Source organism: Spodoptera frugiperda, chromosome 30 (assembly GCF_023101765.2).
Source record: "Spodoptera frugiperda isolate SF20-4 chromosome 30, AGI-APGP_CSIRO_Sfru_2.0, whole genome shotgun sequence".
NCBI lineage: Eukaryota > Metazoa > Arthropoda > Insecta > Lepidoptera > Noctuidae > Spodoptera > Spodoptera frugiperda.
Genome location: NC_064241.1, coordinates 6,745,254 through 6,768,830, shown reverse-complemented (window position 1 = coordinate 6,768,830; position 23,577 = coordinate 6,745,254). Strand labels below are relative to the sequence as shown.

Below are 23,577 nucleotides of genomic sequence, written 5' to 3'. Positions count from 1 at the left end.
TTAAGAAACGAATAAATCTCCGACTTCTGTTCTACTGATCAAGAAGGTATGTACTAAGCTTTAATTTGGTTTACGGTTGTCCCCAAATTGTCCCGAGTAATTGCTTCAAACGGTACCGTAACGAAACCCGGAAAATTCCCATTGACCTCCGAGTAGGTAAGTCCGAATTTTTCCCTTTGTGTATTTGCTAGCTTTAGCCCGCGACTTTTTACGATCATAAATCTCCTGTTTTTATAAGCTTTTATTTCTGTTTCGGTGTAGGAATGTCAGGAGATCCTCACTTAATACTCTTTTGTAGGTTATCCCTAAGGAATTTACATGCCACGGCTTTCTTCAACAAGTAAGTAGTTTCAGTTGTATGTTTTCTGACACAAGACGCTCAATTACTCAGTTACCATCATAAAAGAGCTAGAGAGCTAGCTTAGCAACATAATACAATATATATTCAGTACAAAGGTAAATGTTCAAATCTTACTTTATTTATGTGTTATATTTATTTGTTTCAATGTACTATCTACTCCTTGCCCCCATTGTACCTATTAGTCGAAATCGTCGGAGTCTTTGAATTGTTTTTACCGATGAATCGTTCAGTAAATAGCGGAAAAGTTCATGTAACTAACTTTCCCTTTTATTCGTCGTAATAAAACGCTTTTATTTCTTTTACGCAGTCAAAATAATAGGTCGACTCTTATACTCTTCTTACTTAGTCTTAGCCAATAAAGTTAATTGCGAAATGATTGGCAAAACTTAACTGCTAGAACTAATACTCAATAATACTTTACTCGACGAGATATTTAAGTTGTTAGTTATACTGTGATACTTACTTTTCTCACAAATATTTACAGAGCTGGATAACCCATTTAGTTGCTCGATAAACACAGCAGTAAGTAGAAGAAAAATTTTCAAGTCACCAAATTAAATGACTTTCCTTTAACATTACTATAACGTAAATAACCTTATTAAATAAATTGTGAAATAATACAAATTAATTCAACAACAACATGTTTATTGAAAAAAGAAATAATGCACTAATCTCTATAGATGAATGGATATTAAAATTGGTACAATTATTACCAAAATAGTGTTCATAACAAAACAATACAAAATTATTATAGGTATGTAGTACACAGTATTGTCAATGATTGCGTGGATAAATTGTGTATGAAAATAAAATTTTCTCTGTGTACACACTATATTATGATGTTGACAGTACTTTATCCTAACGATATTATGGTTTTCATGAGATTGTTTAATAGTTTTTTTTTTCATATACTGTAGAACATGTTATATAAGTTATGTTATAATATTAAAACTAAACATATTGTAGAACGGCTATAGAACAGCCGAGATATTAAATTTTCTCTAATCATAATAATGCCTGTGATGATACACTTTCATTAAAAAAAGAAAACATTTTAATTCAATTAGTCAGCTGCATTCTGCATATTTATTATAAGAAAACTGCAAATTTTCTAGTCATATTTTAATGCTAATTAAATTAGGAACCCTAATGATGAAAATTGCATTTTTGTAAAAAATAACCCTATCTAGTTTCTTTTCATCAGGAATACAGTATAAAAATAAATGAGACATATATTATAAGACATTAGAAACCAACTTTTTGTTCCAAATTATAAAAAAAACAACAAACAATAAATCATTTCGGGTGAATGTGACGGAAAATACCTACACGTAATTTAACAAAAACAATGTATAAAATTCGCAATAATTATTAGTATTCAAGGTAAACCCATATTTTAAACTTTGACGAAGTCACTTATAGGAATTTTACGATACAATAAGTTAATAATAATAATGAAATTCATACGTACAGAAACGGTAAACAGAAAATTCCCTTGAATGAAAATATTTTCCAAAAGAGGTATATTTACTATCAGCTTAGCTTAGCAACTGGCTGATAATTTGAATATTAAGTACGATAAATCAAGGTTTGGAATTTAAATTCTGAGTATCTGAGCAACTTTTGGATTAGTATGCAATTTTTAAGGCCGCCACAGACCTGGCTATAATATATATTAATACATCGAGCTATATTATGTTATCGTATAGGTAGCAACCACACACTGGAGCTATTCTATAATATATATTTTCGGTTCGGCAATCGTCCTTGCGAGCGCTTGGTGAATAAATTGAACATCCCGTATTCTCAAAATATTAATTAATATACCAAAAGAGTAACAATTATTAATCTAAACTAACACATTATTTACAACTTAAAAATACCAAAAAAAAAAAAGGAATAAAAACTAACTTAAAACTAAAATAAAGGCAATAGGCGTGGTTAGGTGTGGTTAGGCGTCGAAGTACTCGTCCGCATCGCTGTCATTGGGGAACGTTCCCAGAAGACTGGCCGCATTGCCACGTTGTATGGCAATGCTTATCTTTTGACCGAAGAAATAGCCAGCCTTCTGGTCACGCGTAGAGTCGAATAGCTTATGTGCAATTTCTTTATATAGAGAATGTGCACCAGGACCCCATGGCCCAAGTGTTTCGACCCCAAACGGCTCAAAACAATAATTGCCAACTAAGTTAGAATATTTGCGCCGCTTGAGGTCCTCTGCCGCGGAAGCAGCCGCACCAGCGCATGCAGCAGTACTTAGAAGGTGAGATGGCGCAAGGGTGTCTACACACGTAGCGTCCCACACCAAAGGCCTACCCATCTTCCAAGGCAGCAACGACATACCATCTGGTCTCTTGCCATCATCACGTACCAAACCATTAGGTTCTAATACGGCTGGTACGCCGGCTGAGGCGAGAGCACGACGAATAATGTCGTTGATGCTGGCATGACGACTTATGCGGCCTGCACTTCTACGACATGAAAGACCATGGTGTCCCGAGCCATCGACTCTTTCTCCACAGTGGCAACAATGCGGAGAGACACAGGGAGCACCCAACCGTAAGCACACAGCTAGCCGGAACGTAATGTCATCCAACATAGTTCCTATGTAGGGTGACGGGAGCGCCTGAAGCCACAAACCTGATTCCCACTCTCCCACAGCCAATAAGCGAGCTCGCTCTGCAGCATTAGAAGAAGAGTTGATTAAAGACTCACGAATAATACTGCACAGCGGCACGTCCCATTGTCTCTGAGAAGAAGGGTGAACAGGTAAATCAGTAAGTGGACAGGCCATTTTCCAAGCTTCCACTGCATCAGTCAAACACGGCACCTCAAAACTAGCCAGTGATGGAGAAAGAATTTTCCTGACTAATTCAGAGGTACTGTGGACCGATGAGAGAAATGCTGGTAAGCTAATACTTGAAATTTTGCGGACGCCGAGCCCACCCATGCGAATGGGAAGGGTAGCTTGTTGCCAAGCACGGTCATCCAAAGCCACATTAAGTATGGATGATAATGTGTGTCTGATAATTTTGTCTACATTTTCCAAAATATGTGAATTTTTCCATATATGAGATGCGCGGAGAATATAAGTAAATTTTGGTCCAAAACAACAATACCGAATCAGAGTGAAAGCCGAATGTGAGTTGATTTTGTGTAGTCTATCCGAAATATTATTGAAATTTTCTATTTTGTCTTCGATGAATGAAGGAAAACATTCATCGAATATTGGAGAACCTAGGAGGTGAAGTGAATTTTTATCTTTAATTTTGATATTGGGAGCTATTAAAATATTTTGGACATATTTTGGTGACGTTACAGAAATATATATTTCTGTATATTATAGCTAGGAGTGTGACAAGTCCTTTACTGTTACACGTCCTTTGAGAAAAAACAAAAATATGTTTATGTATTTATGTTTGTACTACAAAAGTACTGCCAACATCACTAATTAGTACTTTTCTTGGAAAAACTAATATGAATTCTCTTACATATTTCATAATTAGCAACACTTTTCTAGAAAATAGTAGTCTATCGTGTTCTATATTAATAAATAGGTACTTTAAACTTATTCTAGTACAAAACGACCTTATAGGAAATGAGGTTTTATGAATGACCCTGGCTGTTTCAAATAAAGGATGTACCAAAATTCATGTTAGAGGTAATTTAGAGAGTACGATTTTTAATCAAATGAATAATCTTAATGTACTTTAGAGGGTGTGCATCGGAATAGAGTTCAGATTACAATACATTTTTCCAGCACATGAAACGTATATATTTTATTTGTCTGCATTTTAAGTTTACATTTCCCGTAAATGTGATTTTTTGTTTTTAATTATTTTTCACTGTGCGTGTAGAACTTTACTAATTAATTGACACACTTCTGAATTACTAAACCGTGATTTTTAGTTAATTTAATACGTCTCACGATAGTTATTAGAAAAATACACTTCAGAAATTAAATGTTTCAAATGGATTCAAAGTTACCTCTTTTCGTGAATTTTGGTACAACCATTATAAAATACAGATATTGCGATTAAATAATAGACATCAAGCTAAAGAGAGAATAACATCGACTTTGTCGAACAGCGTTTCTTTCGCATAAAGCACCATTACCTAACTTAGGATCTAGAAAAAGCTGTAAATATAATTTACATTTCAATCGATTCCTTTAGCTCGATGTAGATTATTTATCATTGACATTTGTACATCTTTGCATATATAAAACAATACATTTAAAATATTTGAATAAACCACATCAAAATGTAACGTAAAACATATTGCTTCATTTTATATTATCTACTGGAACAAAAGTTTAAACTTAATTAGGAACATAATTAGAGCTTTATATTCATAAATTTGAAAAAAAAGGAACAACAAAAAGGTTCTAGATTAATAAACAGTCAAGCTGCAGACCTCTTTGGAAATGCTAAACAACCTCAGACAAAAAATAATCACGAACAATGGAACCTTTTTTTACACAATAGGCAGCGAAATTATTAGCGTACCAAGAAAACATGATTAATTTTCGATGTATCAATTACAGCGTTAATTAGGAAACTCGATACAGATATTAAAATTTTGATAAAACCTTTTATAATATAATCAAATTCTTACTTATTCGATATAAAAACTAGATTCCTTGCGAAAACTCTCGTGTTAATTAATCGAGATCATTATTTATATAATTTACAATCGATTTTGTGTAGAAAACTATTATTATTTACACTTACTTTATAATCTATCGTCACACATGTGATAATGTCTATCATCGGGTTCACCTCGCGGGTTCATACGCACTGCGTTGCCATTCGTTATCAGTTCTGTTGCATTCGAATGATCTGCCAACAAAAGGAGAAATTTAATTGTCGTCATGATAATGAATTACAATAAGAAACAGGTGGTTTTTTTAAGGGGGGGGGGCATCCAAAGACATCTCTCCTTAGGTGAGGCGAGAGGGAGTGTCAGACTCTTACTGAATAAAAACAACCCCGTTCCTACTCCTGCTTCAAGCCGAAGCCCCGGTAAACCCGCTAGGTAGTCCGCAACTTAGATGGGTTGAAGGCACAGTACAGTATTTTTTTGTTATTTTTTTCTGCTAATAGGAATGTGTAGCGAATATGAGTGGCTTTTACCCAGAACGCCCAAGATAAATAAATGTTCAAGAGTTAAAACACAGTACAGTACACATAGTACAGTAATTTTTTGCTACTTTTTTCTTCTAATAGAATGTGTAGCGAATACGAGTGGCTTTTATACAAAGAGCCCAAGATAAATGTTTCTACATTTCTTCTATCATTTTCACTTTACAGGGCAATACCTTAGTTATATGAACTAAGAATTGAACTCAAGGCTTCAATATAAAGCAATCTGTTTATCACTTCCACACAGGAATACCTATACGGACAAAATCACAATATAGATCTAGTATCAATATAAAATACAATATATGGGATATACCTACACTTCACTAAGCGTAGGTAGCTCGTAGATCAGATTGCGAACAATTCCTATTACCCCAGCTCACTGCTCGCTAGCCCTTTGTTTGGAAATTGGATGATTTGGAACAAACGAGAGCTTGACTTTTAAGCCTCCCGTTGTTACGCCGTCATACTTCAATTCACTTCATCAGTTTTGTAGGGATATCTTCATCAATTTTGTAGAAACGTTTGATAAACTGACGATAGTTCTGTTCTATGAGAGAACGTTTTGTGGTTGAACTTATTAGGATTAAAAAATACAAGAAAGATTAAGTTATCCAGTAATTCGTTTGACAACAGTCAGGATTAACAAATAGGATGTTTTATACATATTATATAGACTTAAAAATCTGTACATCTAGCCAAGAAGAGCTAATTCAAAATAAATTGCTTTTTGTAGGCCTTGAAATCACAAAAAATATATAAATTCATGAGAGTTTTACGGCAGGAGATAAAAAAACATACTGTCTGCTTTTTTAAATTTGATCAAGCTAGATAACGTGAAAACTCGTTAGGGCTTTATTTTAAACTTGTTTAGTTAGGTACCCTAGTTGACTTTGATTAAAAGATTCTAGACTAAAATACTGATTTTAGCTTAGAATTCTAAAATCTCTGTGATACGAGCCGAACGCTCTGGGACCTCAAACTAAATACTCCTGTTAGAGATTGAATTAATATGACCGATTAAGAGAATTTAAAAGATCTCTCAAGCACACACACAAGATCTCTCAAGATCTAATAGAAATCTATCTGTCACCAAAATAAAGATAATCTATCGAAATAAAGATCTTTTTTGATGGGGGAATCCAATGACTTCTCCGGCCTTGGGCAAGGCGAGAGGGAGTGTCTCTGTGGCCTTTTACTGAGTAAAAACTACCCCGCTCCTGCTCCTGCTTTTCGAGCCAGAGCCCCGGTAACCCGCTGTCCGCAGCTTCGGGTCGGCATCAGCTCTACTGGGCCCTATCTGGCTCATCAGTTCTTTGACACGCACAAGATTCTGATATCTAGATACACAATTTTAGCTTATAAATTTATAATGTAGGTGTCATATTATATTTTACTCCCACTCATATAAAGTTTTGAATAAGAGATATCTAACATATCAGCACGATTTAGTTTGAATAGAAAATTGCAGACTAACGTACTACTAAGTTGAAATACCTCGATATTTCTAAAGAGAAAGTGAGTATGATTATTATGAGTTATATTTAGCATAATAGTAAAAGACGTGACGACATATAATATAAATAATATATGTATTAAGTAGAACGCGTATAATGATATATTAGTTTCTGCCAGCGGCTTTGCTCACGTTCCTGTAGGATAAAAAGTAGTACATGTGTTATTCCAGGCCATAATCTACCCCTGTTCCAAATTTCATTCCGATCTCTTCAGTCGTTTTGAAGTGATTGAGTAACAAATACACACACACAAACTTTCACATTTATAATATTAGTAAGATTAACAGTTCTGGGTACTTATATAACTGAAATTTATTTAAATCAGTATTAAGAGTTAATCGAACTTGTTACTTTATGTCTTTAAAACAAAATTTTTGCAATGGCAAACATACGAGTGTGGTGCATAGTAAAGAAACAATTATTTTTTAAATTGAATCATTGGAATCGAAGTAATATATTTAATTTTCTCAGAATATCAATTAATAAATCGATAATTAATTTATAATTTCTTTACACTCGAGCGTAGGTTGATTTGATTAAAAAGTAATCAAACTTTTATTGACCTTTCTCAACATGACTTTTAAACAAAATAGAAACATGGGATTCTATTTATAAAATTAAACAAACCAATACAGTAATAGCCTCTATTGTTTAGGTATCATAAGGGCTATTTTTGTCTGTTTTGCACCACCCAACGTAGCTTTAATATAATTTCAACTTTATACTTTTGCACTAAAGTTATAATTCTATTGAGTAGAGTTTGGAGTAGGTCTACAAATAGCATAGCATCAAAGAAATGTTTCAAAATAAAACCTTACATTTATATTAATTAAAAATAATAACAAATAATGAGTTAGTAGAAAATCCCTCGCATTTTCCTATCTAGGTATCACTCGAGCTAATGAAAATCGCTTAACTAATTGAAATCCAGGTATCAATTCGCTGGAATATTCCCTTCAAATTACGAATATTGTAAACATCAGACAGTATAGTGTTAACATTTCAGTAGAATTCGTGGAATATCTTCTTATTTGCAACACGTGTATGTTAGGTACTTACCTGGATAAGTGTTAATCAGTCATCATTTTCATATATGTATAATGAATAACAACGTAATTATTGAAAAGGGGCATTTGATTTTAAAATCTTTATAATCTTGCTATAATAACTGACCATACATTTTATTATTTATTTTTTAATAGGATGTAGTTGGCAGTGACGATATTTTTATTAAGCCTTAAGAAACGGATCACTTATAAATGTACCTATTGGTTTACACATAACATGGCATTAATTATTTATTTAGGTAATCGTTTTTGAAGTGGTTAAAAAAAGCTTTTACAATTTACATGGCAGACTGTACGAGTAGCATGCTCCATTATAGATATTCAAGCCTAGTTAGGTGCCAAATTGACTTGCAAATTAGGATTTCAAAGCACGCGTTCTCTAGAACAAGGCTTAGGATCAGTCATAGCTCTTAGCATAAAATCTAGACTAATGTTCACTACTTAATCCCATTATTGTTCAGTGAAAACACTTAAAATAATTTCAAGCAATATTTTATGAATATATATTTTTGACTGCCTCGTTGGCCGAATGGTTGCAAGTGCGACTGCCGGTCTCGGGTTCGATTCCCAGGTCGGGCGAAGTATTACTGGGCTTTTTTCGGTTTTTCGAAAATTTCTCAGTGGTAGCACGGAGTCTGGAACTGTCGGCACGGCTCACCACCACATGGGATTTACAACATAAATTGTGAAATGTGGGTGCACATTGGAATTATGTGCCGTAATGTGCACCTCTGCCTTCCCCTTTGGGGATTAAAGGCGTGACGTTATAAAAAAAAAATTAATAGAATAGGTACATTAACATACAATAGCGTTATCAATAACTTTTACTTGAATAACCGTTAAAAGCAGTACAATACGTTGTATTTGATATTCCGGGAGTAATGTAGATAGGCGTATTCTATTCTAATGGGTGATTTTTTAAGAGCTTGAGAACTTTTTTAAAAAAAAAACGCATAAAATTTGCAAAATCTCATCGGTTCTTTATTTGAAACGTTAGATTGGTCCATGACATTTACTTTTTGAAGATAATTTCATTTAAATGTTGACCGCGGCTGCGTCTTAGGTGGTCCATTCGGAAAGTCCAATTTTGGGTAACTTTTTCGAGCATTTCGGTCGGAATAGCCCGAATTTCTTCGGAAATGTTGTCTTCCAAAGCTGGAATAGTTGCTGGCTTATTTCTGTAGACTTTAGACTTGACGTAGCCCCACAAAAAATAGTCTAAAGGCGTCAAATCCATGTGGTCGAATAACACAAACCCAATTGCTGCGAACGGCGACGAATCGACATTTCACGGTCTTCAGCAACACTCTCAGAAACAGACGCAATATTCTCTTCTGTACGCACTGTACGCATTCGTGTGGTTGGTTTAATGTCCAATAAAGTAAACTGAGTGCGAAACTTGGTCACAATCGCATTAATTGTTTGCTCACTTGGTCGATTATGTAGACCATAAATCGGGCGTAAAGTAACACTGATTTTGGTAATAAAATTCAATGATTTGCAAGCGTTGCTCGTTAGTAAGTCTATTCATGATTAAATGTCAAAGCATACTGAGCATCTTTCTCTTTGACACCATGTCTGAAATCCCGCGTGATCTGTCAAATACTGATGCATGAAAATCCTAACATCAAAAAAATCACCCATTAGTTCTTTTTTTCGCACTGGCAACAAAGAGAATAATGGGTATGATGCAACATTTTATTTGAAAATGGAAATATAAAGTTCACTTACGTTCAGTTTTTTAAGTGTGGGAGAGGGGAGAGCTTTGCTTTGGCACAAATATGTCCGCTAATAAAGTTACGTTTAGTTTTTTAAGTGGGGGATAGCCATGCTTTGGCACGCATGGGCCCCGCTTGACCGGAGTTATATCACGGCTTCACAGAAAACCGACGTAAAACAACGCTTGCGTTGTGTTGTGTGAGTTACCGGAGACCCAATTAGCCCCCTACCCAATGTTCAATCCCCGATTCCCCAACAACCCTTAAATTCCTAACCCCTAAAAGACCGGCAACGCACTCGTAACACCTCTGTTTCAGGTGTCCCTGGGCGGCAGGGATTGCTTACAATCAGGTGAACCGCCTGGTCGTTTACCGGCTTGTATCATAAAAAAGTTACTTAATTGTTTCAAGGTATAAGCAACTTTATTTTTATTTTCTTTTATTCACTTAACTCGAATAAATCTCACTAATCTCATTCAATTACTTTTGTCTAATAAGTACAGGTTCATCTGGAATTACGTAGTTTATCTCCTAAGCTAATTTACGACGACCAACATCGCGAAGGAACCTGAACTTAATGGCCTGTAATAGCTAACACGCATTGTGATCAATATTCTCCCATTCTTTCTATGAATTGGTATTTGACGTTAAGGTAGAAAATAGCTTGGCTGATATTTCCGACTTTCGGTATGTAGATAGGAGGTTTTGTGTGGAAAAAATCTCATTGCCTTTGCCAGATCAATGGGTGTAGCAAATCACTCGTGGTAGTTGTCGTGGAAAACTATTTATTCGAGACAAAAGAGAAAGTATCGTTACGATACAAAAATGTATCGGTTGTGTGACAGCCGCCGATATGTTTTGGCAGTGTGGCCATAAAGATAATGTGTTCTGCTAAATAAAGTTAATTAGAAACAAGAACATTCCAAGTTATATTTGTTGGAAAATAAAAGACGTCGTATTTGTGTTTTCATATACTTGAAGAAACTTTACTTTGGCAATTTGACGCGTTAAAGCTGCTTTTTCACCAGAGACCACCACACTTGATTAACGCGGGTTGGTGGTTTCACTTTATAGTTATAAACCTAGGTTTCATCACGATGTCTTCCTTTACCGTTTGTCAATGGTGTCATAACAATATTAGAAAGTACATACAACACAAAAAAAGTTACATTGGTACTTGCTGTTAGTAGGTTTGGAACCGGCACCCTAATAAATGAGAAGCGTCGACGAAAGACGCCCGTCTTTAACCTCCGAGCCACCACAACTTAGATCCTATGCTTAGATCTTATTTATTTTAGTCCACATCACAATAAATAAGAGTATTTATTAGAATGGGTGGGATATTACGACAATGTCTCGAAATATTTCCCGCACGCTTGCTCTTTAATAACAAAGACGTCATAATCCATGTCGCGTATATTTTTTCGCTTAGTTGTCAGTTACTCCCACGCAGAACCATAAATGTTACTAAATAGCTATTTCTTTAGGACTCTATAAAATGTTCTAAAATGTAAGAACATCATAAAAATTGGGGTCAATAACACCATTAAAATTTTAAACCTTGTTTTGTGCTGGTTATGTCCTAAAATTGCGACACCAAAAGATTGGTGTCAGCATTTTCCAACCTTTGATAACCTAAATGTGATCTTTAACCTAGCTGTGTACTGTTTTGGAGCTGTAGATTGCTTTACCGGGGTTCCGGCTCAAAAGGCCGGAGTAGGAATGGGTGGTTAGTAAGCATCTGACACTACCTCTCACCTCGCCCAAGGCGGGAGAAGTTATTGGATGATTTCCCCCCTTAAAACCTGACCTGCCAAGCTTATGACAAACCTCTTTCAAACAAGAGTGTCTTTAGCAATAGATGTATTCTGACTAGTGATCATGAAGTTTAATTGAATGTGCAGTAGCAAGCAAACTACCACATATCTTTAATGGATCTCAAACTTTATCACATGTAATTAAAATGGGAAACAGATTGACAGATTGGACTAAATGAGTTTGTTGGCTTCTATACTATCATTGTTTACCAATATCTATGTAAAAAGACACGAAGTAATTAATTAAATAGTACACAGTCCAGGCATTTCAAAGAACCCTGAAACTAATGGTCTTCTTGTACTAAGGCCCTCTGGATAATGTAATTGTTATGAAAGAGAATAGAATCGTGCCCTTTACCCAACGTTAATTAAGTATTGTTAACTAATGAATATTTAGAAATTAGTATTGAATCTTAACATTAGTGCCCGAAGTCACTGAATATACCAAGTTTATTATTTCAAGGCTTTTGTTCTATGAGTCAAAGACTTCTCTCATTCTTCTTCATTGTATACTCTTTAGGCTTTGTAAAGCTTTTTGCGTTCACAATGTGAAGTATATTTTATAACTTAAGGGAAAGTGTAAGCATTTATATTACGTGATTAATGATTCATATTCAGTTAGTAAATGAAGAGAGAAATGTGGAAATATTTTGGTTTTACGCCTAAACTTGTATGTTGAAACCATTCGTTTATCAAGATTAATAACATTATGTATGTTGGTGCTTCTAAGACGTATATAGACGTGAATAGTTACATATTTAACCTATTTTTCGCTTATATAGCTCAATACTCAATACTTTATTGCTTCCCACATATAGTAGTATCAATCAAACTATCGGACAGAATTTTTTTGTCGGCTACATGATAGGAAAAATACGCTACACTATCGTCATCAGCCCTAATTGGTTCCGTGCTAGGATTGCTCGTAAAGAGCATTCGGAGCAGGACTTAGAACGCGGTGCTTTTAAATCAGTAAGTATAGCCGCACCCTGGGCGTGAGGATTCAGTCATTTTTAACGCCACATCGGACACTGGTGTCGGTGATGATTTGTCTTCAACAGTTTTCTTTCAGCAGTTAATGCTTTAAAAAGCCCTTATTGTTTGTTCTATACGTACCATGCTGTGGCGTAGACCGCGAAGTGTTACTCCGTCTCTTTGAATGTCATGCTCTGCTAAAGGACGATATGTCCCGATAGTTTCTTTGACTCACTGTAACAAACAAACAAAGTTAATACATCTAATGACTTACATACAGTTAGCACAAAGTTTTTGATTAGACTATAGTAAGTTGGTTCTTTCTACATTAGATTTATGAAGAATGTAGTTATTGTTATAGTTGTTTTTATACTGACAAGAGTGTAGATGACGAATTTTTATTTTAATGTCTGTCCGTCTTGTAGGTTATTTTAAGACAATAGACGATGTATGTATGTAGATATATCGATTTGAAATATTGCTTGACGTCACTTCTCGGTAAATTTTATATAGAGAAATGACGTATTTGCTCCCACTCCTAAACTTTGATTCCTTTTATCTGAGTATTGTTATCTTAAATTATAAAATAAAAAATATTAATTACATTTTTAATTTTCATACCCCGTCATCATCCTTATTCCAAAGAGCATCTGTTGTTCTCGAAAACACAATAGCAATGAAAGCTATTTTAAAATTTAATTTTATCCTTAGAAAATGCAACGAAAATTAATGACATCTCTATTTGAAATCAGATGCAAGGTATCGGTAACGCATAAATCAAACCATTGTGGTTCTCATAAAAGGTGACAATGCGATAGACAGTCGTTCATTAATTATATGGGTACCTCTTTATTAAGGCGTAACATTGTAACTCGTATCTAAAATTAGCGTTTTCAATTATTATAATGTGTTTTTATATTTCGACTTCTGTAATTTTGTTTTTCATTATCTATAAAACTTTGCATCCTCATTTAGCTTCCTATGATTATAAAATTGTATAATACAACGTCAAATTAGAACTAGGTGGGTACGGTACTGCGTCCCCAAAAAATTATACATGTATATAAAAACTCCGTAGGAGCACAATTCAATAACAATAAATAAAAATATGCACTTCAATTTTTTAATCTAAAATTGTATCACAAATAATTAACTTCAAAGAAAAAACTAACAACTTTCACCAATCATTCTACGTGTACTAAAATTTAACGCTCAGGCAACACCATACGATAAAAGTTGCCATTTAATACCAAGTAATTAATTAGAAGTAAAATGCTCGAATCGTAACATATGTTACGACTGAGAATGATTAACGTTTTGTTTCTGTCGTTTTCATTCCGAATTTAACTTTGGAACAAAATTAATCACAATCGCAGGGAAAATATTAAGCTTTGATAGGAACTCCTAACTTTGTTTTAGTATAATTGTATACAATGAAAACTTTACAATACGTCACGTTTTGCTTCGTACAATGCCTACAAACATACATACATTCACCAACATGGTACAAACACTATTTTTTTTTTCGAAACTTTGTGTAAACGAGCTTTTTATACATTTTCTATTTATTTAGTTGATTTTATACGACTCCGTTACTTTCTATAGTACATTTCTTGTAGTTCCTAAACCAATTACTAGTAAATGCTTTGCAACCTCAATCAAATTGACTATCTACATATAAGAAAAATGCTACCTCAATAGAAAATGAAACAAATCATTCTCTCGCTTTTATGTTTGCCTTGATAATTATTTTACAGGATACTACAGAGTGCTACTAAAAATAATAAAGTTATATTTGTACACTTATGTACAACCGTATTCATTCAACAAAAAGGTCTAATTCTGCTATAAATATTAATTATTAGATAACAAAATAGGTGTAGTAAGTTTATGATCCTACCACTTAACTCCTAACTTATGACGTAGAAGTCGAATTAATGTGGGTGTACAATTATTCATTCTATTAAGCCCTTTAGGCTATTTACATACGTAGTACATTCATATTATAATGTAAAGTAATACAAAACATGATTTTAACTAGTAAACAATTATGTTAAATATCATTTAAAAATATTAAAGAACATCAAGAATGGTCCTTACGTTTTTAAAAATTAATAAAAAGCACAGTCATGCTAAAGTGCCGCCCCACGTTGGGCGCCAGTTTAGCATCTTCTTACAAAAATCCATATTTTTCTTTCCTGACCGCTCCGTCACTGACACCAATCACATGCTTAATCTCTTATATCGCAGTCTGCCAGTACATGTAATGAAACCAATGAAACCTCAACAGTTACACTAAGTATTTCGGTTAAATAAACAAGCTAAAATTCTGACATTTAAATATTACGAGTTAAAGCAAAATAAAAACGACATTATAACAATGATAAATGTCCTTCTTTTTGTCTTTGCAAAAAGCTTGGTATATTTAGGTGTCGTTTACACAGAGACTCGAACTAAAGAGTAACTGAATGAGAAACATTTGAAGAAAATACGTTATTATTGAAACTGAAGCTGGATTGAGTGTGCCATGATTGTTTTGTGATGAATTGGCAATAGTCACAAAAAACGCTTTATATCGTGCCCATTTAATGAGCTTCGTTGGTTTTATAGCTGATATAAGTGTGACATTTGTGAAGAAAGAAAAGTCACATGTATAGATTATAACCGTAAGCAGATTAGATTTTAATTTACATATGTAAGTAAATAGTCTGAATTATTTGGTAAAGCCATGTTCATTCTGCAGCTTAGCAGATATTTTCCTTAATGAAAATTATGATGAAGTCGGTAAAAATATGAACGCTTTTCATAGTAACATAAGATGACTTCTGCTGCTTTTCTAAAAAACAAAAAATACTACGATGCTATCTTTTATTCATGCTATCCCCTATCTCCCCTTAAACTCTAGTCTATTGTAAGCCAATGTCTTATTAGCCAGACTTAGGTTAGATCCCCCATAATGACTTTGTTGTTTTACGCAGAAAACCGAAGATAAATTGTTGCAAAAATTGGCAAAGTTTTAAGACCGAGCAGAATAAAGATAGAATAGATAATTAAGTGTTTCTTCGGAAAAAATATGTAGATACCTAAAAGTCTTATCGAAAAAGGGTCTTGTCAAAAGATTAAATCATATTAAAGCTATCAAGCTATTTCTCGGTTGTTTGAACTGAATAATTATTATGCTAAAAACATTTTACTCGGCAATTTGTATTTTTCCCCACTAATAAAAAGTATAAAATCGTTGTACATTTTTGTTACTTACTTAGAAAATTACTTAGTTGTCAAAATACGTTTCGCTTTTGAGTGATTTCGTCATATTTTTACGTGACTTATTGGAAAGAATTTGGATATGAAACATGAGCTTCCTTAGTTGGTTATTTTTTAAGTCAAATATTTTATTGTTGTCTCACGCTTTTAAAGGCTAATATTTTACTTTATACCTAATTTTAATATTAATTGAAATATCTGATTCTTATTCATTCACGAACGGATTTTCGTGGCGTTCGCAGACTTACCACAAACACATAATAATATCGCTTGAAATACCACTAACACGTACAATGGAATTTAGGTCGTAAAGTAAATAAATTAAGATTACTTTCGAATGCTATCAGCATCCAGATTAACTTTTAATCGATGAAAATCGTGGGATCTGAGAATCGTAAATCCCTAGAGCGATAACATCCAGGATTTATTGGAACTGATTGAATTTTCAGCGTCCGTGTCATATTTTTTATGAATAAGACCTATATTGGTTCGGTTAAAATGATTTATAGAGTTTTCATTTATTTTTACATGATATAAATACATTGTCATAGTAGAACGAAGTTTGTATCATCCAGAATTATCATACTTTCTATAGCAATAAATTTAGCCAACTTTTCACGTTGCTCAGTCCGGAATGGTCCGGAATGAGCCGGGTAGGCTCATTCAAGGTGGCTAAAATATAGCAAAATAAAAATATAAACCTACAGCTTCAACACTTCCTCTTAATGTAATTCAATACCCCTTTCAATTATACTCTCAAGAAAACAACCCTATTGTGAATGCAGAAAGGAATTATTCCAATGCTGAACCCAAACGATGTACACTTGCTGTCATTTGCATTGCAAAAAAAACAAAGCAGTGCTGAGCGAAGTACTCTGAAGTAATGCATACAAATACCAATAGATAGGAAAAAAGACGTCTTTCTTTCTTTCCATTTATGAAACTTTAAACTAGAATTTTCTTCTATATTAAGAAATTAACATCTCATTCGCTCTGCTTCGTTTGTACACCATGATCACGCAACACATAAAATGTATGATGGGTATTTTAAGTTTGTTATGCAAACAACAACTCTAGTGGTTAGTAAAACACCATAGGGTTTGTCCAGGTACCTCTTTGTAGACATCGAGGTTAAGGGATTGATACCATCAATCGGTGTCCTAATGAAACAGAGTATTTAGACCCGAGAAAACAAATTGCAAATTAAATAAATATTTTTTCAGACGAGAATCAAGCTATCAAAACCCATCTGCGCTGACCGTGAATTAAAATGAGAAATAAATGGCTTCAGATTGTCGTGAAGTCGGAGTCTGTCTTTGAAATATTAAGCTTAAAATCCTCTCACATTTACCAGGAAACTAATTATACCGTAATCATTGTACACTTATGCCTTCGTGGTCTTGTGCCCTTGACGAAGTGGAAACGCTACCGAAATTAATTTGGCGCCGTAATTGTTTACCATGAATGTAGATGGGCAGAGTAATTTAAAACACATAATATTACGTTTGTTTTATTCATAGGATCGTTGTAGAGGGTGTTGTGCATTCAGTTTTATTATGATTGTCTTGTAATATAGGATTACTACTACTAAGTACAGACTCGGACTGTAATTGAGAATGTTATTGTACGATAGGGTATACAGAGGTGCATTTCCAGGCTTCGCCAGTTGTATTGTTATTACAATTACGATAGAGATCGAGCCTATTTCAGAATTTTGTGTTTTCACAGCAGCACCATTCGAGAGTTAAAGTAAAATGAACAGTTTAAATTACGAGGATAATAGGGATGATGGTGGGGTATGAAAATTAAAAATCTATTTAGTCTGTCAGTAGGTAATGAAAAAATATTAGACGCGTATTTTTATTTTTTTTTCAAATAACGGATAATAGGATTCAAAGTTTAGGTGTGGGAGCAAATACGTGATTTCTTCGTAAAAAATGTACCCAAAAATTACATCAAGCAATATTTTAAATCAATGTATCTTTGAAATTATTTGTTTCCGTAAGACAATAAAAAATAAGTATCTTACATTATTTTAAAATAATCTACAAGACGGACATTAAAATAGAAATTCGTCATCTACCGTATATAACCAGTACCTTAAATGACGTTAATTTCTTTAGCAACAAAGATCTTGTTTAAAGAACTCACCTGAAAATGATTTGTTCATTTCTAATTTCTTCATGTCTGTGGATGATGATGTTTTTGGTGTCCAACACCAACATAACACCATACGAAAGTAAATGCGAAATCTGTGAACAATAAATAATAATTTATATTAGAACAGTTTTATAGGTACCTACATCGGTTCTTAAATACTTTTGGAAGACAAATAAGACTTTCAAAATCACTTAGATAAATTGAATTGGTTGGTGGCCAAACGTTATTAACGTTAAAAATATTGAATGATAGATATCGTGTATTTTATTATTTATTCAAACTCGTCTTATTTATAAAAGTACATGAAATCGTAGAAATTCTAAATTATAAAGTATATTTATCTAAAAAGAACTAAAGGTTAGAGGTAACTTAGAGTAAAGAGGGAGAGGTCCCTCATGCTTGTGCAAAATGTCAATTAAGATAAGTAATTAGTGAAGTAAATGAATGCATTCATTTATTTAACTTAGAGACCGCGTAATTAGAACGTTCAAATTAAAATAAATAGTTCATTTGCAGTGTTTTGATCGTCTTGCAACAGAAAAGGCTTAATTTAAAAGTAAACTGTTTACATTTAGGACTAATTGCTCTTACATTTTCAAATGCAAAGGTTAAATTTAATTTTTGGTATAAACTTTCGGTTCGGGTAATTGAACTCCCTAAAATATCTGCGCCATCAATATTTTTGCTAATTTTTGCAATCAAGTATTGCTACTATTCAGTTTTTTAATCTGTTGAAATACGCTTTTTATTCATCAACCTTTATTTTTGTGATTTATTTTATTTGTGTCATCAAATTTTATATTGATGAGCTCATCTTTTTTTCTATTTTCTTTTGTATACCTTCGGGAGTAAGACTAACTTTCTCAATATAAAATCTCTTTGTTTTCACAAGCTGAAGTACAATAACACGGTTAATTTTAGACATTGTTACAAATACATGTTAAAGGCCTTTTAAATACCCGTTAATTAGACGTATTAAATGCCCAGTGAGTATTTCAAAATCCTTTTTTATGGAATAGGGGGCAAACGAGCCAATCTTTCACCTGATGGTAAGCGATTAGCCCCACCAATAGACACTTGCAACACCAGGGGAGTCACAGGTGCGTTGCCGGCCTTTTAAAATAGGAATACGATCTTTTTGTGAAGGTTTGAAACTCGTATTTATCGGTTCGGAAATATTGCCGATGACAGCGCGTTGCTGTGCTTCAAATAATAATATTTTTTCAAATTTGTAACAAAAACCTAATACCTCATTCTTAGCATGTATACCCTTACCACTCAACTTGATTCGAAGTCAAGGTTGAACAAGAAGCTTCAGCACCACAACAAAACCCCTGTTTGCCATACCTATTAAATAAACTTCCTGAGTACGTGTTTGTATTGTCACAAGCATTTGACGTTGTTTGTCTATTACGTTTTGGCTTCCTCAATCTACAGGGTGTCCCTGAAATCGACGTCCAACGGGCACTAGATGATCAGCAAGATTCCAATTGTTATCAGAAAAATATAAAAAAAAATTTAAGTCCTACAGTTTTTAAATACAGTGACTTATGTGTTATCCACGAAAAAGTACACCCTGTGCCAGTCTTTTGACTCTTGTTGCTACAAATCTTAATTTTTTCGTCTGCAGTCTTCCTCACATTATCCTGGATAGTGCTCCAGTAATATGGAATCATAAATTCTTAGCCAACTGCTTTAGATTGGAAAACATTGTTAGTTTTAGAGGAACCAAATACTCTGAATAAAATTTTCACCTTACTTTAAGTGACTGTACTGAATAAATTATGTATGTCGCTAGTAGCGGCAAATTTCACCAAAGTTGGCGCATTTAATGAGGATTCTAAAATGGTATAGCACTTTGCACATTATTTCTTAAATTCGACGCAAAAAAAGATTTTTCAACGAAACTCCGTTTCGATGAATTTATTTGAACTTACTAAAAATTCTTCTAGTGTACTCAAATCATACGTTATAACCTCGTATGCACTAGACAACACTTTGCACGCGATTTGTTATCATCATGTTGAAAATCAGCGAGGATCTCTTGGCAAACAACATTGTCTGTTTACCCGTGATTTCCTATAAGACAGTGTTTACTAGTCATTATAATGATGGCAACGGGTCGATTTTATTCACTAAATCAAAAACGTAATATCAACGCAACGTAATATAATGCTGTGGTTACCCACAACTGTAAATATAGTTTGACCTAAGGTAGTTCGATGAAACTGTTATTTTTATTGTCCAATATTGCTGTATTTATGTTGGTGACACTTAATAAATAAATAAATTATAGTTTTCGAGGACTATCAAATGGTTAGTAGTTTTATAAAACGTTAAAATTAAAATAAATAGTTTGCATTGTTTTTACCGTTTTGCAATAAAAAATGTTTAATTTGAAAGCAAAGTATTTTCATTTAGGACTATTGCGTTGCATTGATGTTTTGTTTTTGCTTTTTTGGTGTGTAGTTCTTTATAGTTTTCTAATATTCATTTACCTATTAATACTAGACGATATATTTTGAACTGTAAAAATGAAAAAGTCCTGTATTGTGAAATGCATATTTGTTTTATCTACAAGTTTTTAATCCCATACATACATACACTTACTACATAGTGTGCTTATTAGCAAACACCAAGTACTACTTCAGGTAAAACTGGTTTATTTATAAAGCATGACTTATAACTCAAAGACTGTTTTATTTGATGTTAAGGAAAATACCGGTCAGCCTCGTAAAGTAAGCTTGTCGGTAATAACTCAAGTGAAACGGCCACTTAGAACCATAATATTCCCCTTTATCGAAAAAACGTTTACGACATTCCATAATATTTTTGAATGACCTATTCAGGGGCATGCGATAGTGTATGCAAATAGCATAATATTATAATATTATACAATTTGAAGGATTTTTTCGTAAGATTTTCTCTATTCAGGCAGAATAAATTATGTAGGAAAGTAATTGGATCTGATGATGTGTAGTAGCGAAGAATGTAAGAATATAAGAAAAAGAAATACAAACCTTGGAATAAAGAAAGAACAATATCAAAAAAATAACAATATAAATTATAATATTTTTATATAGGTATCTGCTGTAAAAGGACGTTGCACAGTAAATGCTTGGTCAAAAATTAGTATGTATCAACATACTAATTTTTCATTTACTGTCAGAACCTTCTGGTTAACAATTATGTCACAAGTCCACAAAAAGTACATTAATGTTTTTTCACATTAATCATACGGTTGCTTAAGATGAAAACAGATCTCAGATTGGAAACTATCCAAAGGCTATGTTTACAAAAGTGAGCCAAAGAAAATTCAATTGTAAACTGCGACAGAGTAAATTGTAAAAGTGAGATTCTGCTGGATTAATTTATTTGAAATTATTCTGTTGCTATGCGTCATTATTTTGTAGTAGCAAAATACGTTTAAAACAATATTTTTATATTTAATTCGGCTACGGTATTGCATCGTATGGACCCGGGTATGAATAAAACTGCAAACATTTATCTATACATATAATAAAATCGTAGAAAAGTGCTGTCTGTACATTGAAAAGAAAATAAAAATAAAAAAAATAGCAGGGGTTATTGTTATGTCGATGTCGAACCCAAAAATGTAATTAACTTTTTTTTTGTCTGTTTGTCTGTTTGTCTGTGTGTCTATGCGCGCTAATCTCAGAAACGGCTGATCCGATTTGGATGCGGTTTTCACGAATATATTGTGGTATGCTTCAATTTACATTTAGTGTTTGTTTCATGTCAATCGGTTCATAAATAAAAAAGTTATGTCAAATTAAAGAATCACGTCGAACACTATTCTATGCTTATACCATTAATCTCCGCCACTATTTGACGGATTTGGTTCAAATTTGGTACAGATATAGTTTAGAACCTTAGAAAGGACATAGGATAGTTTTTATTTCAAAAATCTATATCTATACATATAATAAAATCGTAGAAAAGTGCTGTCTGTACATTGAAATCTATACATATAATACTCTAAATAAATTGGTTTCGTGGTATTTGTCAATTAATAAGTTTATTTGTTGGGTTTTCCTGGTTTTCTGGTTAAATTATTTAACGTAGGTTTAGTTTGATATCGATTATTAGTAGTTACTGTAGTTAGTTTTTTAATAAAATTGTAAGTCTAATTTCTTAATTAATTAGATAGATTAGATTTAAGTCATTTCTTTTAAATTATTTAGTTTAAGCTTGGTTATTATAGCATAGAAGATAGGTTGTAATATAATTTCTTTTTTAATTGTTATAAATTCGTAATTCGTAGCTTTCTTTAGTTTAAGTCCGTTTTTAAACTATTTTTTCAATGCCCTAAGTGAGTATACGTCTATTAAATTCAAACGCAGAGCTCATTATGTTGATTTTTGAAGAGTTCCCTGGAATATCTTCTACATCTCATTTTTGAAGAGATTCCGCGAGATCGGGAACTATGTGGTTAAAACCAAAAATTTGCCGGAAGTCACTATTCCACGCGAACGAAGTCGCGGGCAAAAGCTAGTATGAAATATAACTGAAAAATGGATCGCAGTATCTTTTAATGAATTTTAGTTCAGCAAACTACAGTCGCTAAGCTGCCTAGCAAGCGAAGGAATTGAGAGGTGGTTGTGTGCAATGAATTTTGACTCGAATGCTGATGATAATTATGGCTGAATTTGTATTTAAAAAATATATTTTTGAGTAAAAAAAGTCAAGATTTGTTCGTAAACAATACAAATTGGTTCAGTATTAATATTCAAACGAAAGGTTCCATAAACAAAAGACAACCGCGGGCTCCTTCTAAGTTGGTATCTAGTTTGACTCGACTCAAGGGTACACTTCACGGTTCGTATTTGCAACTACGTGATTGCCTCTTGAGATTTTCTTTACTTTTATTCTCTTTGAAGTGCAATATAACCTTATGGTTTCGCATACATAAACTGTAGTAACGGACTACTAGATTTTTTAACACATTTACAACCTATAATGTGGCAACGAAGGTTGAGTTTTCAAACTTATAATTAGAAATTGTTCGTCGAGGTTTTCTCACAACGTTTTCCATTACCGTTTGTCAGTGGTGTCTAAATGATTAAAAAGTACGTATAACACTTATAATTATTGTACTTGTCATTGGTAGGTTTCGAAACCGCGTGCATGAGAAGCGGGCGTTTTAAACCTCCGGGCCACCACGACATACCTATTAATTAATTTTTCAATCATAAGGGTAAACTCTACTGCCTTGTGTAGTTACTATAGGGTTTTTATAAGTATGTTTATCAATAGTACACTCTTACCTTCAATAGTTATTTAGTAAAAAAAACATGAATTGTGAAAAGCCACAACTCACAGCCAATAAAAGTCTAATAGAACCACAATAAATATGAATACGATACTGGCCACAAAGCCCAATTAACATTGTTAGTAACGAATATATTCATATTCAATTTTGATATTCGAACATTGGCGTGAATATTGAACAAAAATTGTTTGCATTTATTGATGGTACTGGTTTGACACGACTTGTGTAAGTTATTAGAGTTTTTATTAAAAGTGACAGTTT

At 33.3% G+C, this 23,577-nt stretch overlaps 1 protein-coding gene across 2 annotated transcripts in view; it reads right to left on the bottom strand.

Annotated features, from left to right (window-relative positions):
- Positions 1-2,472: 2,472 nt before the first annotated feature.
- Positions 2,473-23,577, bottom strand: part of LOC118270059 (tachykinin-like peptides receptor 86C) — a 101,306-nt gene continuing 80,201 nt past the window's right edge. Inside the window, exons 9-11 of one of the 2 annotated variants that reach the window (XM_050707096.1) lie at positions 18,015-18,115; positions 12,741-12,833; positions 2,473-5,202 (exon numbers count right to left, since the gene is read on the bottom strand). In XM_050707096.1, the coding sequence (XP_050563053.1) occupies positions 12,787-12,833; positions 18,015-18,115 (148 nt within the window). In that variant the 3' untranslated portion in view covers positions 2,473-5,202; positions 12,741-12,786. The remainder of the gene's footprint in view (positions 5,203-12,740; positions 12,834-18,014; positions 18,116-23,577) is intronic. The other variant, XM_050707095.1, reaches the window with a different exon arrangement.